The sequence below is a fragment of the Ptychodera flava genome, chromosome 5, assembly GCF_041260155.1.
Source record: "Ptychodera flava strain L36383 chromosome 5, AS_Pfla_20210202, whole genome shotgun sequence".
Taxonomy (NCBI): Eukaryota; Metazoa; Hemichordata; class Enteropneusta; family Ptychoderidae; genus Ptychodera; species Ptychodera flava.
In genome coordinates, this window is record NC_091932.1 from 33,636,359 (window position 1) to 33,656,180 (window position 19,822).

The window sequence follows — 19,822 nt, forward strand, 5'->3', positions numbered from 1 at the left end:
AACAACAACAGATTACTCAATTCCCTGTGGATTTACAACAACCAGGCACTTGCAGCCACAGTTCTTTTTGAAGCCATGCACCTGCAGCAGTGCTGTACCTGTACCTGTGCTTGTAGCAATAGAAACTATTTCATCAGAACCAGATCAGAGACTCACCCTGGGTGAGAGCACAACATCCTGTACATACATGACACAAACACAGTATTTCTCTTTACTTACTTTTTTTTTAATCATTTTTATCCTAAAACTGCACAGTTGCTTTCAATATTTTCTATTGTCGCCATATTTGTTCAGGAGATAACACAACATTTATTAATGCTTTGTAACACAATATAAATGGCAGTTAGGTCAGTGCCATGCTCACACAGCAAGTTTCAATGCCAGTGCCTGCAATATTAATCTGAAAACTATTACATTTTTCTGTGCTTGTGTGACTGCAATGAATGAAAGCAGGTTGAAATTTCAACACTGAAAAGGACTCCTTCCTGTAGCATGTGGAAGGTCTAAATTTAGTCAACCAATGAGCCGCTATATCAAAGCTGCCATCAGCGGGCCAACTTCTAACAACAGTCAATTACTAGCACCGATAAAATACTAAATTGCATTTTCATGTTGTTGAAATTTCAGACACAGAATTGTGGAATGATTTAAAAATATTTTTTAAAACTAGTACATGAGACAAAAAAAATATGAGAGATTTACAGAGAAAGGTGTGAACATTGAACACTTTCAAATCTGTACAAGTAGCAAATAAACAGTGTCGACAAAGTCTACAACAACTGACCTTATTTACAACAATACTGTCCTGCAAATAAATTTTTATTACAAAAAATTTCCAAGCGAAAAACTTTGTTGCCACATTTGTGATGCGTCGCTGTACTTCAGCTGGTTTAAGCTTACTAGATCATTTGTTAAGTTCATTTGAAGTTCATTGATCAGAATTTTTGTCAGTAATACAAACTTTGATCACATATTTACAGAGGCCTGGGGTTCAAATGTAAACAGAAATGCTTCAAGAAAATAATGGAAGATTTGTGAGAGTGAGTTGTCTTTTATGGTTTCTCTCCTCTGACTTCAAATGTCAAAATTCACAAAAGCTTTGATAACAGAATGAAAAATGGTCGGCGTTATAGATGAAAACTTCAAACTGGCAACAGTAAATTACGCAGTAAATCCTTCAGTAACACTCTTTGCATACAACTGGAAACAAATAACAGACAACAAAAAATAAGCTGAATTTCAACAGCATTGTATGTACAACCGAAAGCTGTCAGGCAGCAACACAGAGATCTGACCGTCATCTGGTACACAGATATGTTCTGACATAGCAGCACACTGTGATGCCTGAAGACATACCCATTCCTCCTTTTTCATAAATTTAAAACTTCCCACTTGAAATGAAGTCAAATGATTGTTTCCAAGAAATTGAATGAACTTATACTGTGGGTACCACTGGAACCAACGATTCAACAAGAAACACATCCATTGACTGTTACAATTTGTGCAAATGGAGTGGTTCCACTGGCAATGGCATTTACAAACGGACCATTACATCGTGGGAAGAATGGCCAACTGGCAATGGAGATTTAGGGTCAGACCATTACATCTTGAGGGGGTGGTCAGGATTAGAGCATGCAAATTCTTTTCACACCCCATTTGAAATTTCCTTTTGGACTTTTACAGAGCCTGCATACTTTTTCCTTAACCAGGAATTTGAAACTTTCCAGGCTTGAAGTCATGCAAATGTGTTGGTTGCAAAAGACATACAGCTGGTTCTGTTGATTTTATTTTTCAATCTTTGACCATTCCTTCTCAAGATCTAATGAATGGTTAATTAACTTAATGCTTGATCAATAGATTACTGATAATTGGTAAATAGCAGTTTTTATGATCCCTCTATCATGTGATAGAGGGACCGTGGTTTGGCCCTTCCCAAGATCTAATGGTTGTTTTCATTATGTGCTTCTGATCCCTGACCATGGATTATTTGGTTTCAGTTGATATCACAATTTTGAAGACCCGTCTTTTTACAATGAATGAAGTATGTTTACGCTGAATATTTGGCAAAAGAGCCAAGATTATGAAAACCGAAGTATGCTGCATCCAGGATGTACAACAGACTAAATACAAGCTGACACGCAAAACTTACGTGTACAGAACATTGCAGGAAATTTTTTTGTGTAAATTCAAAAAAAGAAGAGACTGCGAATCACTTGAAAAAAAAATACAATAATCTGCAGACATATCTGGTTATTTTCTACAGTATTAGCTAAATCGTGTCAGTTACACATTAATGCTCTTCACCTTATATCAGGTAAATATGGAAGTGCGTGATAAAATATTGTGCAAAGTTGTAATATTTTTTTTGAAGACAATGGGACTTGATAACATTGGACTTGAATACAATGGCCAATTCTTGGGGGTTTTAGTTGGTGTAATGAAATATAATCCTCAAAGTTAGTTCAGCTATTGTTCATGGATGAAATTGTTCAATAAGTATTTCTAATATGTTTGGGATTTATAATCAAAATGTGACCATGAACTTTGCTTTGTCTGGCAACCCTGGAGACACATCTGTTTTGCACAGTTTCATCTTCCCACCCCATTTACCTGTATGTAGTTCCATCCATGCAACTTACACATACTGGAAGTACACTAGGATGTGAAAGGGTTGGCTTGCACAAAGTGCAATGGTTTTTATGATCTATCTGTGAACAAACATCACATTAAGATTCCAGTGACTGTAATTTTGACGATTTTTTTCAGGTTTTTGTTGCAAGTGATAGCAACAGTTTCTAGGTGTATTTCCCACAGCGTTTTGAAATACCCAGTAGTCAGCTGGTCTACATTGACCTCAAATGAGTGTCCTGCATTGTCAATGTTGATAATCAGATTTAGGTCTGGCCTTGAACTTTCAGCAACAACAAGGCATGTCCAACACTAACACACCAAATCCTGGGTATTTCAAAAATGCTATGGAAAGAAGAGCAGGAGACTGTTGGTGATACATGGAACAAAAATATTGAAAAAAAATTGTCAAAATATAACAATTACTGTAGCATGAATGGTAGAAGAGCATTTGTGTTTCTTGTGAACTCTTTACCCCAAAACTACAATGAGAAAACACTGTGACACTGACACGCCAGATAATGCTACAAAAAATTCAACAATCATTTGGGGCAAGACAGAATTTACTAGTGAAGTAATCAATTGTCATTGCCAACCACAAATACATCGGAAGACACTCTACTGCTGCACCAAAAATTTGCCAATAACTTTCTATTGACCTTTGTACATGCATAAACAAAATAAATTCTGACATTAATACTCATAAAAATAGCTGCTTTTCACTTTTTTTGTACACATTTCTTTCTTTCTTATCTGCATTTTTGCACAGAAGGCAAAGACACAAAATCCTAATGCAAATTTTAAAATTTGTTCTGTTTCTATCGGTTAACAACTACATAGAGATGCCGATGGGTTACTGTGAATATATATACATTAACATAGTAAGCTATTGCACGCTATCTATACATGCATGCCTTATTTCAGCCTAAAGCCCTCTCAAAATGGAAAAAATAAGCCTTTTTTTGACACAATGACTTAATTTCTTTCCAGCAAAATTTAGAGTAGCGTATGCCTTCAGAGATGTACAGAAATTGGCATGTCCTCTGCTCATCCAGGTACAAGGCAACAACGCTTGAGGGGAGTCATTTTTCAAATGTATGAAGAAAATATGCCCATTTTCCCACCTTTTTCATGACATATCAAATATCAAATAATTGTAGATTTTATGTAAACCTTATTCTAAATTTTAGTGCAACATTTTACAAATTTGTAGGAATTTTTCTATAATTTTGGACCTCTTTGCTATTACTTTTCACGGGTTACAGTTTTCAACATTTTAGGAAAAATCTAAAACGAATTGTCTGCATTGACAATTGACTCTGGCATTGATATGGTTATAGGCCTGTTTGCCTTGTAATACTTGGCAAAGTCTGCATTAAAGCCCTAAGCACAGATAAAAACAGAAGGATATTGACAGTGTTGAGTTCAGGTTGATTGAAAATGCACGTTTTCTTTAAAATGATATAGGTACAGAAAGCGATTTTGAATTTTTAAATTTGGTTCTGGCAAAACAGTCTTCTTATTTCATAGAATTCATGCAGTCATTTTCTAATTTAAATCATTGAAGATCTAAAATTACTCTGTTTTCTCAACTGAACTTCCTCAAGGTGCTCACTTCATGTAGACTTTCATTGAAAACGAGATTCACAATTTCATTTATACAATCCGAAAAATGTTGTTTCTTTTGTGCGTATGGTGAACTGTTGAATGACAAATAACAGTGTAACTTCAAAAAAAGGCTGGTGTATAGGATGGAGGAAATATAACTCAATGTAAAGATACACATTTCATAATTGTGATTAATAATACTTAGGAAAACTTCACAACAATGTAATGACAAAAGTTTGTTAATTTTCTTTCTTGTGTATTAATCTCAAAATATTTTTAATTTTTGGCCGTCACTTATCAGACATTCTGGGCATATTGAAAAAAATTACATTTATCAACAATAAATATGATACTTAGGTACTAATTATCAGCAGAATTTCGTACAGTCTATCAGTAGTTTTAATGTGTGTATTTACTTCTCACAAGGTAATGCCCTTATTTTTGTGAGAAAAATCCCTGTTGAAAAGATGAACAATAATTTGGAGTATTCTCATGCCGAAGAACAATGTGAAATGTTGCTTTCTTGGACAGCTTGCGATTTATACAGCCCAATGTTTCAAAAACCAAGTACATGACAATACAAGCACTGTAACAGAAACACCACCAATAACATGTCATTTAGTATATTAATGAGGTAAAGCCATTTGTACTTTCACTGTCAAACTTATTTATCAAAACTTTCAGCACAACTGAAGAAAACTGGAACACCACTGCACAATATTAAAAATCAGCATATTCCTAGGGGGCCTCATTATTTCAAAAAAGCTATGTAAGGTCCCTTAAGAAACCGGATTGTTTCCATAATGCAGACAGGGCCCAGTTATCTTCAGGTGTGTCAAACTAATATAAACAAAAAAGTTGTATTGTTTATGAACATGACATACTTTCAAACATGTCCTCCTATTTCATTCCTCTCAGCCATGTCAAATTTTATCGGTAAATGTCATGGTAGAATTTCCTTCACAGTTAGTATACAATCTATCATTGCATTGACAGGCACCAGGTTCCTAGATTTGATGATGAAACGAAAAACACATCATTTGGGCTTGGACCTGGAATAAGTGAATTCTGAACATTGTATTGTGATCATCCTAGTGTTGAAAGCAAGTGAGGATACGTGTTGGTTAAAGTATTCAGGCTTCAAAATTATAATCTTTCATTTATTCCGGCAAACAATCCTTGTAATTAAAAGCAGAGAGTATACTCCAACGACAAAAAACAATTTCAGTTAGCAGAGTTAATCAAATTATATCAGTCGATATTTCTATTTCACAAATCTTCAAAATCAGTGATATAATGTATGGTAATTTCCTGTGCAGTTACGGAAAAAACTGGATCTGTGCAGTTTTTGAATTTCAATGTTGCTTTGACAACTACATCATATAATGTACAGATCTAAAGTTGGGTGAGTCTTGCAGTCCTGAGGTGTTCCACATTTTATGAACATCCAACATTCAGTTTTACACAAGCTGACTCTGACACACATACTGGTTGAGTTAACCTTTTCACCCCCATATCCTAGTAAGTAGGTCCGCCCATCCCATTGAAAATAATGGGGTGGTACTAAAAGCTCCAGGTGTAAAGGTTAACATGTGAGACAATACAAACACTGCAACAAAGAGAATGTACTATATTGCTAAACCTTTCTTGTGAGAAAGAGGGTTTGTTTACTCTGTAACTTTCATAGGTATGGTAGCTTTCACCATTTTGTTACTTGTCTGTATTTTTGTTGGCATCTGTAATCAATTGTTGTTGTTCTACTTGCTAGTACTTTGTGCAATACACACAGTGTGAGCACACAAATGTGAATACACCATGATTGTAATGAACTTTTTTGAAGGCAGAATGCACCTTACGGACAATTTTTCAAACTCTCAAATTATGTACAATACTTTTCTGGACTGCCGCTTCTGTGGAGCAATTTTGATGCCTTTTTTGTAAAAAAAATCCCCCCCATAGAGTGAACTCAGAGTAAATCAGCCATTTTGAATTTAAAACACTGCTAAATTCAAGCTAGTTGGTTTCTATAGTCCCAAACTTTGCACTGTGACCCTTAATTTTTATTCTTAAATTTACATGAAAAAGAACTATTTGAAGTTTCCTAGAGGTGTGTTTTGCCACAAGCGACTTTTTTTGGAATTTCAAGATCAAAATTTACTTGTCAGATTTTAACGACACATTTCATTCTCTTGTGCTTATGTGAGTCATACCAGAACATAGAATTAGATTTTTCACTCAATTTCCAAGAAGAGTAATCAAACTGTCCTTGTCTTTAAAAAGAATGGGCTTCAGAAACTGGACAGCGGTGAAACTACTAATTTTAAATATCACCTTTCAGCAGTGGAACCACAAAAGATGACTACCACAAGCAACAAAGTACAGACAAAAATTCAGAGTTTCAGTAACCCTCCCTCTGAGAAGTTTCAAGGTTTAATGTTAGTGTGAAGGTAAATTACATCAGTCTACGTATGTGTCTGTGACAGTGTTAGTGATACTAAAATGGTAGTTCTAGGTAATTCTACTGACAGGAAATGCTCTGAAAATTCTCTTTGTTTTGGCATGAAGTCTTTGAGAAGCAGCCATTTCATACAGTCTCTGCACAAATACTGAGAAGGCAGATTATTAATAGCCACAGTTTAAAACACTGTGTGAATAAAGCACCATTGAGTATCTGGGATTACAACACAATACAATAATTTTTTTTTTACACATTGCATCACATTGGTAGGGATTTTTCTTGTTCTCTTGTGACCTATTGCTATGACTTGACGACTGATGAATGAGGAGACGATGTTTTCTGCATATGTTCGTTGATTTGATTGGCTACTTTCTCAACATCTTTCTGTAAAAGATAAAAAAAGCAAAAACACATGAAATACTGATTGTTTGCACAATACTGTTGGGAAGATAAAGTCATAACTAACTTTGGTCCAAATCATGGTGAAAGGGTTAAGGTATATTCAGTTATCTGTTGTCACTGGGATAAGATGACTGGACACAAAAATGACTCCTTTAACCCTTCACCCCCAGTTCCCTGTGTAGAGGTCCAATTTTACCATAGAAAACATGGATTTTGGGACAAACCATGGTGGTGAAAGGTTTAAAGAGCAAGCACTGAAAAGATATCTTATTGACTCTGTGCGGGATAGTTTGTGAAGCATGACCTTTTGCGTTCAAGTGATGAAGACAGACTCTTACCTCATTGATGAAACCATAGTGTACTAATTCTTGGGCTAATTTTTGACCGTTTTCTTCCGCCGTGAAATCACAGGTCAGATGACGGTTCATTTTGTCATCCATTCGTAGGAATAATGTCAGTCTCTGTTGAGAAAGAGTGATGAAATCTTTGATCAAGGTCCTCAGAGAGGGAGCAGTCTGTGCATATGACTGAAACCGCAGTTCATTGTTACAGGTCCCTTTGCTGAGAGAAGTAATCACCACTTTCTCATGTAAATGTCCATGTTTTGTGAAGGGAGTTATTGATTTTTAATACCTGAGGTAACAGTGTTCTCATCATATATAAGTAATAAACAAACATGCTTAAACAAACAAACAAACAGGAGCCAGAGTCCCCCCCGTGATGTTTTAGCTATCAACCTTCCAGGGTGTGTGGGAGAAATACCTGATATAAAAAAGCAGCAGAACTGTCAACTTGAGATTTGCATTGATAGTGTAAATCTCACAGGAAGTTGTTGGCTTACAGGGAGAGTAACTGCACATGGTATGTCTGCATTATGGAGTACAGCTTGTCTGACTAAGGTAAAGACAACTGAAAACACTGAATCTCTATTAGCTGTAACATTTGACGTTTTTCAATCATTTTTGTTCCATTTGTAAAATACAGTTTCTTGTTGTCTTCCAGAATCATGTCAAAATGCCATTGCTTAATTTGTCAACACGGCTTTTATGTTTGTTCTGGCCAGTGTTATTGCCAACAACTCAACTTTCTTGGACAATAATTCATTTGTCAACACTTACACTTTACATTATACACAGTGAGTTGTGTTTGTAAGACCTACACTTTTTACTTCAACATACTACAAGGTAAATAGAAGTACCGTAAATATGTACTTGTTTCAGGTAGAATGCACATTGGGGAGAGATATTTGGACTCTCAAACTTTTACAATTCGTCTCTGATCTTCCCACTTGTGGGGGCTCTTTTTAAAGCTCTTGGTGTAAGAAAAATTTTCACCATCTTAGTTTTCTTGAATTTGAAAATTTCCCTTTTCTCTGTAAAGTTAACAAGGGATGGCAGCCATTTTGAATTTAAAATATTGATAAATCTTGGGTAGTTTGTTTCTCTAGTACTAAAATTTGCATGGTCGACACTCAATTTTTATTCTTGTTTTGAAGAGAATGGTTGACAGATTCCTTGAGGAAAGTTTAAGCAAAACTTGAAGTCTCTCACGTTAAAGGAATCACTACCTTAATAGAGCAAACAACAATGAAAATATCAAAACTTACAGCTATTGACTATTGATACACTATCTTATTCTTTCATGGAAAGCTACAAATTTTATGTTCAGGGCTTTAAGCATGGCTGTTGAATGCCAGCCAAAAAACAAATTCGTGATAATGTGCTACCTCATGTGCGCTATGTGAAGTTCAAATAGGAATCACTTACATTAAGTTGGGTTTGTTGACTGTCTTCAATATTACACTGTATTTGAAGGATTTGTCTTTGTTCTATGTCTACAGGTTCAGGTGATGCACTCTTCACAGACTCCGGCACCTCGGGGGTTGGCGGACGAGGCCGGACAGGTTGTGGTGCTGGCAATGCAAATGCTGTAAGGGGATAAATACCATTCCTGCAATGACAGAAATGATGATATCAGTGTTAGTGTTATAGTTAACCCTTTCACAACCATGGTTTGGTCCAAACCCATTGTTATCAATAGAGATTGTAGACTGGTTTACTGGCAAATAGGGACGAATATGTTACAGTGACTGTGTAGGTGTGAGCAGATCCATTCAGTATTAGAGGATCCCTGACACAATATCAAAGTAAGTACAGTGATCCTTCAAGCTACCATGGTAGTCCCTTATGTACTGTTTGTCACAAATTTCTACTTCTTTTGACTGGTGTTGTGGATCAATGACATGATATCATCACCATGCTTGGTAAAAAAGCACTGGTGGTGTCAAAACCATGGCCTTGGACTTGGACCTTTATGTTCACTCATAAGTTTGCACTCTTACTAGTCTTCAACATCATGATCAAAAAAAGATTACTGTAGATGGGACATTTTCAACTCCGACTCTGCTTTCAGGTCTGGCCATATCTCATAAAATGGAACTGACAACTTTCTTCCAAGCAGAAATTGTTCGTGTCTATCTTCCAGACTGTGCTCTGTGGAATACCCATGTATGATACAAGCAGGAGAAATGTAAAACGTAGCACAACATGTCTCTGTATTCTTGGTGCAAGCAAAAAGCTCAGGCTGTAAAGGATGGACACTTACTTCACATCTTCTAGGAACTTCTCTAACTGTAAAGTAGGTATCTGGGAATATCTGTGTAATAAAAATAATTGTATGTATAAGTGTGTGGCGTCTCTGATCAATTACAGTATATAAGTTTCTCTCAACAAAAATCTGGAGACAATGAAAGTAATGAAAGGCAATGAAAGCACAGAGTAGCATGTGTAGAATTTTTAAAGGTCGGTGAAATGGTCCCGTTCGTGTGACTGAATATCTTCCAGGGGGTCAATACTATTACACTCGCAACAGAATTGCAACCTAAAAGTACGCGCAAGTGTTAATTTTTTTGATATTTCTATGCGCGGCTTTCATGGGGTCATTTTGCGACACTCAGGTCACGCCCATAGCGGGGTACATGGTTGGCCGTCTGTGACGTCACAGGTGTGTTCATTTACATCGAATAGCGGTCCAACGCCGCCTTATCTCTGCCCGGTATCCGCTAACAAAACATGTTCGCGCTGCCCATTTGCCACGTTCGCCAATGCGAATCGAAATCCGAAGTGGCCAAAAAAAATCGATCCTAATTCGCCACAGCGGCGAAACTGAATTTTGTTTAAAAAATATGGTAAAATAAAGAAAAAACGTGGGTTTTTTAGTCTTTTGTTTAATCTGCGCTTCTCTCTCGGCGATTCGCAAAAACTGTGTCTACTTCCGTATTATTGCGTTTTTTTTCCGTCGTACGTATTTGCAATCGTGCCAAGTCTCGCGAGAGATTTGACGTCATTTAGTCTAGTGTACAGCATGCATAAATGGCTCTCGCGAGAATTGAAACTTAGACACACGCAATCGAGCCCTCGCGATAAATTTGACGTCATTTTGTCTAGTGTACAGCGGGCATAGGAACGCTCGCTCGCGAGAATTGAAACTTTTGCTATACATAGCAGACATACGCATTTTAATCGAGGCAACAAGGTTCGGTGTTGCAGTTGATTTACATTGCGGTCTAGATGTTCTGTGTTGTGGATTTTCATCACGGTCTTCAACATTCCATGTTGCGGTCGATTTGCATCGCGGTCCTCGTGGTCCGGTATTCCCCGTTGTTCTTCAATTTAATTGCCGTCCCAACGACGCGTTCCATGTTGCTGTCGATTTGTATCAAGGAGGACTCTACCTCCATGATTTGTATCGCGATCTCTACGTTCCGTGTTGTTGTTCGTTTTAATGGTAGTCTCAACATTCAGTGTTGCTGTTCATGCAGCTAATTTGCACGTGGTTCAACCTTCCGTGTGTGGTTGTAGTTGTAGTGCATTTTAATCACGGTCCCATTTACGTTTTAAGTTACTGTCGATTTGCATTGCGGTCACGACGTTCCGTGTTGTAGACAGTGCATTTTAATGGCAGTCACAACGTTCAGTGTTGGTGTTCATGCTGTTGATTTGCATTGCGGTCCCAACCTTCTGTGTAGCGAGTAGCGAGGCAGGCTCAGCCGAGGGACCGTGGCCGATCGTACGAACCAGCAGAGACAAGCACATTATGGTTCAAACACTCAACACTTGACGGGAACTTGAAAAAGTTTACAGTTGAGCCGTTCATGTTCTTGCCGCTGTCACAGCCACCAAAAGAACAACGTTCTCCCATAGTGAAGGAGGACACTATCCTGATCATGTAAGCGGAAACCCTAGAAGTTACCCCCCGTAGGGAGCTTACGGAGGTGTGAAATACTTACTTCCCGTTATGAGATACGGCGTCGGGCAAACTTCGGAAAGCCGAAAAAAGTCGACTGGAGAGGCTCGGGGGACACGCCCACATTGCATTTTTCTTTTGCCATATTTCATAATCACGCGCGCTAAACGAAAAAAGAAATGAATGTAACTGTTTTATAGACCATCAACTGTATTTCTGTGATTTTGCAACATGGGCATTTCACCAGACTTTAAGTATATAGCATTGGAACTTGGATTGAGACACATTCGCACCTGGTTGTCTTTTGTCTTTGAATATAGTAATTTTTTTTTAAGTGCACTGATGCTCATTGTCACTGAGAGTCTTTTTATACACCCACTTGGAGAGTTTAATGCCAGTTTCACAGTGGGCTAGGGAGCATGCTTTATTGGGGTAATATTCACTTTCATGCACATCTATTGACCTTGTGATTATGTTCTATGCATTCACTTGGGGAGTCTAAAAGTAGCTCATAGTGAGCTAGGGTGCATACTTGTCATGGCAAAGTACTTCCTTCTGTTGCACACCTTCCAAACCAAAAGTATGCCTGAAAAGTACAATTTCTATCGGCCTTGCAGCTATTTTCTGTACGTTCACTTGGGGAGTCCAATACCAGCTCATGTTGAACTAGGGAGCACACTTTCCTGATGATTACTTACTGCCACTGCACACCTTCCCAACCCATCAGTATGCCTGATAACTACAATTTCATGCCTGATAACTACAATTTCTGTACATTCACTTGGGGAGTCTAATGCTAGCCAATGGTAAGCTAGGGAACACACTTTCACAAGGACTACTTACTTCCATTGCACACCTTCCCGACCATCAGTATGCCTGATATCAGCGATGACTTTGTCTTCGGCTTCATTTTTCTTATCTACGGCTTCATCTGATAGGTTATCTGGCAGTAAGCCTGACATGTAACAAGTAACCATGAACACATGATTTATTTGGATGTATATGCAAACTACATCTACGGAGTTCCAATAATTCTTTCAAATGAATCTGACAAAGTATGTTAATAACATGCTTTCAAAATAAAGATGACCTACTTAGTGTTTCAGTTTTTTAGACCTTTGATATGATACCAATAACATGTCATATAAGTGTTATTGCTGTCAATTTTTCCATATTACTGACAGGAAGCCAATGAAGGGGAGGCACGAGTTCAAAGAAGATACATTACCATTTATGATTGTGAAAAAAAAACATTTATCAGGAAAAAAGCTGCCAAAAATTGGGAACAAACTGTCATTTTGTCCTATGTCTGACTGAACACACTGGTACATCCAATGAATATCACTCTTGATTATGTAATTCAGCCTAAAGAAATTGTATCATTGCAAGAAAAAGGACTTTCAATGTTCAGCACAAAGCTGGAACAGTTCACAAAAGTTTGAGTTTAACTTTCATTAAGTCTGTTCTGAAGTGCAGTGTACACACATACAAAAACCTGCCAACTTTATGAAAACCAGTTTTGCACATCCTTGTGTTTTAATCCAAGGGAGAGAATTATTTTCCTGATACACGCAAAAAGTCTACTTACGTTCATTGTTCACAAAATTATGAGCAGCTAGGAGTTTAAGTGAGTGAACTTCAAACAATATTTGATGGAACAGCAGGATTCTTGCCGTTGGTCTCTTTGTAATGTCTTTAGTCAGGCAAGTCCGGATGAAGTCCTGTTGGTGAAGAAAAAGACTCTGATTTGAAGGTACAGAAGTATTTCATAGTTCATGATATTTCACTTTTAACAATTGATTTTGTGAATGGTATTATTTCAAGTGTTTAAGTCCTTTATGACACATCATCTTTCAGTTTTTCCTGAAGTGTTTTTTGACTTCACATGAAGCAACTTGCATAGGCAATGTGGCAGGGCAGACACTATCACATGGCAATCTTATTGGACAGGGTATGGCTGTTACAAAAATATCCAAATATACCTTTTCTTTATATGAGAATAAAAATGATAAGAGTACATGTAAAGGTGCCAGTAAAATCCATTATTGTACGTGAAGAAACTAAATTTGTAGGATTGAAACATCATATGGGTTCTGTATCTCTGAAAATCACACAGTTGGTTGAAAGGTCAATTACATTGGAAAACAGCCCAGACTCAGTCAGTATGGTACCCCAGTGAGTTCAACAAATCTTCTTGCATATCATATTCTGTTTCTTGGAATTCATTGTTCTGGTGTTTGGTTGATACAAATTTCTGGACAAATGAATTTTAGCTCTGACTATAGTTTAGTTGTCAACGACAACAAAACCATTATACACACACAGGCTGTGTTGATAAGTTTAATACTGGGTATTTAAACATGATTTACAGAGTAGAACAGATGTTGTATTTTACAAACAGAACAAAAACACATCAACAGTTGAAGCTGACCCACTTACCGCTTGCATCCTATTTTCAATTTTATTTAACGATGCTTCAATTGTCTCAGAGGGAATGAATGAGCTGTCTCCGTTGCCTTGAAGTCCGAGAACGGCCATCTCTAAAGCACATATGCCAAACGCATAAATATCCACGGCTGTGGTCACCTCGCCTGTCATTCCTGTCATACAGTCACATGGAATAGACAGATTATTTTACAGAGTGCAGAAAAATCATCATTCTTTCACACCTTTATAAATTTGTGTTCTTTTTATTTGCATATCATGAGGGTCAATTTCTCTTGGTGATTGTTATTTGCTTGGTTGGGGGTGCCTTTCTTGATGAACAGAAACATACCCCCTAGTATAGTGTTGAATTATAATATGGCTTTGCATGATCCTAGTAATGAACAGTGTCACTGTTGTATATCACACTGGCATTACTTATTTCTGTACAGTTTAACACCCTGAACTACAGATTGTGTTGGAAAGGGTTCTTTTGATGGTAAGCAGAGATAATGCGACTTGGAAGTATCGTGACCAGTGTATGTGATGATAGTTAACAAATCAATAGAAGACTGACAGACAAGTAAAGTATCAGGCTAACTGTGGCTGAATTCATTTGGTTCACTCAAGTTTCGTCTGATTTCCTTAAGAAAACGGTTAGAATAAGAGGAAACTTTCTCCTGCTCTTTGACTCTGGACGCAAAATATACCCGCTTTCAAGATTTTGCATGTTAGCCAAAGTATTGTGCTACCGTTCACTAGCAAACAGATAAACTACATTTGATTGTATCAAAACAAACAACTAATACACATTTGATTCCACATATCCTTGATGCTGTAATGGAATAAAATTGGCTAACAACATGTAAACAAAAGATTGTTTTCCTGACTAATGAAAAATACAACATGATTAGTGAAAGTTCATTTGGTAGCCGCATAAAATTTGAAGTTCAAAACAACATGTAACTGCTTGGCCCTAAAACATGTATAAAAAAATGTTGGTGACAATGATGGCAGCATATTTGTTACACATATTCATTTGTGTATACATGTTCCAGGGCCAAGCAGTCTTACGTGAATCTATCTACTAATTGCTAATGGTGGAATGCCATACAGTACTGCTATTCTGATAGGCAAGATTTGTTCGTTGATTTACATGTATATGTAAGCCAACCTGTGTCCCCTACATTCTAGTTTACAGGTGCATGGGTGCCATTCTAAAGAATGAAGGGCAAACCAAAGGTTGGGTGTGAAAGGGGTTGGGTTGCAGCATGATAATAGGTATTGTGTCTCCTTTGAGAAAATGCCTTTTGACTTACCGCCATACTCCGGGGCAATGTAATGCATGTTTTTCTGTTCTTCACGGAAGGTTTTAACATGGTTATGGATGGTGTCAGGCGCAACTATAAACAAAAAAATAATAAAATGCTAAAATTGAAAGTCTCTTTGGAGCATAAAGAAAATTACAAAAATATGAAACAAACTTGCAAACATGGAAAAGCCAGGGATGTGACAATTAAAATGAAGAAAAAAGTGCAGTGAGATTTTTGGGATGGCATAGATATTGTCTGCCATTTCATGTTCCAATGTCTTTGTCTAGAGATACTTTTTAAAAATGTAAACTTCTCTACAGATTGACTTCCTTTCCAATTACTGATTGAGTATTTCAAAAATGTTAAAAGTTTGTATGTGAATAATCAAAAGTGAATTTGTTGGTGAAACTCATAAAATCAAATAGAATTCACTGATTGTTTTGTTGTATATAGGAATTATTAGAAAGTAACTCTGACTTATACTTTGAATTTTCTTTCTCATGCACACGGGAGCTGCAATGTACACGCACACGGGAGCCACAAATGGACATGTTCAATATCTATGTGTAAATGTAAAGGACAATGTGTAAGGATTTCTAGATGTTGCCAGTACCTTGCTTTTATCGGTACAGTATTCTGATGTATCATCATTTGTAACAAATTGCTTCAACTTTTTTAGGCTTTCATTATAAAGTTGATTGCATAATTTTCTCATGCTTTCATATTCTTAAAGTTTAGAATGATTATTTTATTATTAAGAATATCCCGATGTGATATTAAAATTAAAATCACCTGAAAACCTAAGATTTCAACTTTCCTCCCACAAATTTGGAAAGGATCTAGACAAAGTCATTAGAACAGAGAAATAAATTATTCGTCACAGCAAATTTGTGTGTTAGCATAATATATTGACTTTGTTTCAGAGTAAGCTGCCCAAGGCAGATACAAAAGTTATCCCTTTGGACAAGCGAGCAGCATTTTTTTCACAACCAGTGAAAAATCTTGTTTGTCTTTCACTTGAACTTGTTAGGATTGGGAAAGCATATTTAGGGTTGAGTCTATCAAATCAAATCAAATTAAATTAAAATTGTCACAACGTCAGGAGATATGACAGTGGATCACACAGACAAACAGTTACATTGCTATAATGTTGAAAAAAAAAAGTGAAAGGAAATGATAAATTGTTACATAAATACAACATAATGTATACTGCATGTAATGAGATTTAAAATAAACTATTTTCCTTTTAATAATGATTTCCCTGTTGAAGAAAGCAATGTAATGAAGCATATCTGATACCCACACACGGTGATATCTGGTGTTATTAATTTCCATATTTGGATCAACATTCTGATTTTGTACAAGCCACATTGCTTTTTGCCATAAATCGTGGCCGCATCCCCTCTATAGGGGATAGAATGACACACCTGCGTATAACCCCCCTCCACCTTTCCAAAAACATAAACACACGGTGAGATGCTCACCCGTTATAAGCTTCCTCTCGAAGTAACCAACTATCAATCCAAATAAAAATATTAAATAAAAACATAAAAAAAGGGAAAAAGTGAAGATACAGAAGGAAAAAGGATGTTAGATGCCTATTTAGGTATCATGGATAATCTTATTATACCGATAATGTATAAGTAAACTTACAGGGTTAATACAGGTTAACCTTAAGCGAGTATGTGAATGTTACTGTAATATTGGAGAGACAGGAAAGAGTGTGCAATACAGAAGATAACTAGTGAGGGAACTTCTTTGCTATTGAGTGGGAAGTAGATAGTTGATATCTCAAGTAGAGATAGGCTGTATGAGGTTTCCACAGAAAGTCTGTACATAAGCCCTACTTAAACCTAGCCTACCACCATCACAAATTTTCCAAAGTCAGCAAGGTATCTTTGGCCTTTTGACTATTAGCTTTGAATATATTCACTTGAACGTGATTCATGTCCATTTTACAAGATTACAGTGGTGAGAAAATTTACTGATGGTGATTGTGGACGAATAAGTTGGAAAAAATAGATAAGAAAGAATAGCAAATAGTGCTTTAAGGATATAAAACAACTTCTACATGGTAGCATTCACTAAACATACATGTAGATATCTACATTTGCTACAACAGACGGGTTTCATTCTGACATGCAAGTCAAGCCATCATAAACAAAAGTTTTCAACATTAGTGCACCTGAGGGCACTCTGTACCATCAGACTTGATTGTGTTGAACTTCTCGCATGAATAGAAATCATCAACACTTTCAATAATTAAGGTAGTACGCGCCTTGAAACTAAATAACTTGAAAAGTTTTGCAAAAACTTTTTTATGGAATATTTAAACTGTTCCCTTTCAAAATAAAGAATGAAAATAAGGGGTCACCGTACAAAATTTGGTAACAGTAGAGACAAAATTACCCAACATTTAACGTGACTTAAAATTCAAAATGGCCACCATCCCTGTGTTAACTCTATGGGGAAAATTGAATTTCGATTTTCACAAAAATAAGCCAGTGAAATCTTTATCTATTCCATAAACTTCAAAATGAATCCCAACAAGTGGTAGATCAAAACAGTATTGTAAACATTTCAGAGCCTGAATTCTACCTTAAAAGCAAATGATTCATTGTATATGAATATGTAAAATGTCTTTGAAACACAGCTACTGAACTGAAGGAACAAAAGTTGTCAAAATCTGAATCTCAACTTCACCCTAGCACTCAACACTCTACATTTGACTTGTTGAACACGATAAGGCCAAAGTAATTAAATTCTTTGTTTTGCGTCCACTCTAAATGGAAAAGGTACGCGGCTAAGCGGCTGAAACACACACAAGAAAATTAGCACATCTAATTTATTGCAGCAAATAAAAAATTGTAACAAAATTTTAGTACAGAAAAGCTAAGCGGTCATGTCCTAAAATGTCCTATTCTAATACACTGTGTGTGTTTTTCATGAAAATTTAAAAACCTAAGCGGATAGGGACGCAAAACAAAGATTTAATTACTTTGGCCTAAGCAGCTTTCCAGGTATATGACAGGTTAATTATTAGCATTGCTGATATTGTCAATATTAGCAATGATAGTTGTTATTCATTAACTGTGTGGACAAGATTATCTTTAGCTATAAGGTTATCAGAATAAAGTTTTTCTTTATTTTCCAATGGTGTGGATTTCCAATGTTTTACCTTCTCTGTTGGTGTGTGAGTGATTTAAATAATCAAAACCTGGCATACACGACATTACATGAACAGTTTATTTGGGAAATGTGCATTTTAAAACTTATCACTATAATTGGATTTTCTGTTGATGTGTTTGAGGCTTAATAAAGATCTAGTAGTTGTAACTTTTAATGATTTTTTTTCTCATTATTTTTGTTTTTTATGTCAACCACTCTTTCTTGCTCTACTATGTATTTGGCTTATCAGCTTGGCCTGTACATGGAGTTGGCATAGCAAACAAAACTTGTGAAAAAAAATTATCAAAATTTATAGCTTCTGGCCATTTAACTTGCCTATATGTTGAAAATGAAATGTGTGCTTCAAAACAGGATGTTTAAACTTCTGCTGATACTTTCATACAGGAAACTTTCCACCATCTATTAAATCATCCTCTCTCTCATAAAAAGAATAAAATCAGGGGTCACAGGGCAAAGTTTGAGATTGAAGACACAAATTTCCTAAAATTTACCGATATTTGAAATTCAAAATGATTGCCATACCCTGTGTTAGCTATATGCCAAAACAATTCAAATTTTTGGTTTACACAGCAAATGACAGTCAAAACTCACTCTGCAGGCTTTAAACATTAGTCCATAAAAGCAGCCAATAAGAAAAGTATTCTAAAAATAACTGAGTGTCTGAAAAATTGTTCTAAGAAAAACATTCTAACTAAAGTTCACAATGCTTTGCCAGAACTGTTGTGAGTTGTTGGTAAACATAAAAACCGATAGGGATGACATATATCTGTATTAGGCCAATGAACATTAACCCTTTTCCTGCCAGAGTCCATTGTCACCATCAGGTCAAGATGGTTAAAATTAATGAAACACAACATATTCCATATGGTGTATTTAACATAAATACTGTACATTGAAGGCTGTTGAAAACATAAATACTGTAAACTTGATTTTTTTGGACTAAGATGCTATAACAGACCAAACCAAGTGGGGTGAAAATACGTCATGTTTTGGCTCAATACCGCTTTTTACTGACTTGGCTGATGGGGAAGTGATACTGTCTGGCAGGAAAAGGGTTAATATAGCTATGAAGTAAAAATGATTTGTGAGGTGAGATTAAAATAGATTGTATTGAATTGTTTTTGTTTCACCATCATTTTTCATTTCTTTACAAAACCATGGATCATTAAACGTCAACTGAAAGTAAACATGACTTTATTACACAGAGACCTGTCAAGGCTGCAGGTTGGTAAAATCCAGCTATAAACCATTAAATGAGTGTTCTCTACATGCCGTAACATTGAGGTAAAAGGGGTTGTAATAATACAGATGGATGCTCCCCTACCGTAAAATGGAATAGCCAATCTTTTGCCGACTTTTACCCTAGCTAATGTATATATAGTGAACTTCAGAAAATATAAGACCCATGTGTATGTTGTTATTTCGTTAAAGAATTCTATAACATTCTGTCTGCTACAGTATACACATGTAGATATTTTACCAAACAATGTGAAAATGAAAGAAACAGGCTAGAAGCATATAGTCATGCTTGTGACCACAAACACTACAACAACAC

General features: G+C 36.3%; 1 protein-coding gene across 1 annotated transcript in view; it reads right to left on the minus strand.

Moving 5' to 3' along the window:
• Nucleotides 1-204: 204 nt before the first annotated feature.
• The window catches only part of LOC139133602 (nuclear receptor-binding protein-like), a 41,762-nt gene continuing 22,144 nt past the window's right edge, over nt 205-19,822 (minus strand). The window contains exons 6-13 of the mRNA XM_070700339.1: nt 15,085-15,168; nt 13,781-13,941; nt 12,930-13,062; nt 12,185-12,296; nt 9,701-9,751; nt 8,863-9,046; nt 7,435-7,557; nt 205-7,078 (exon numbers count right to left, since the gene is read on the minus strand). Coding sequence (XP_070556440.1) covers nt 6,995-7,078; nt 7,435-7,557; nt 8,863-9,046; nt 9,701-9,751; nt 12,185-12,296; nt 12,930-13,062; nt 13,781-13,941; nt 15,085-15,168 — 932 coding nt within the window. The 3' untranslated portion in view covers nt 205-6,994. The remainder of the gene's footprint in view (nt 7,079-7,434; nt 7,558-8,862; nt 9,047-9,700; nt 9,752-12,184; nt 12,297-12,929; nt 13,063-13,780; nt 13,942-15,084; nt 15,169-19,822) is intronic.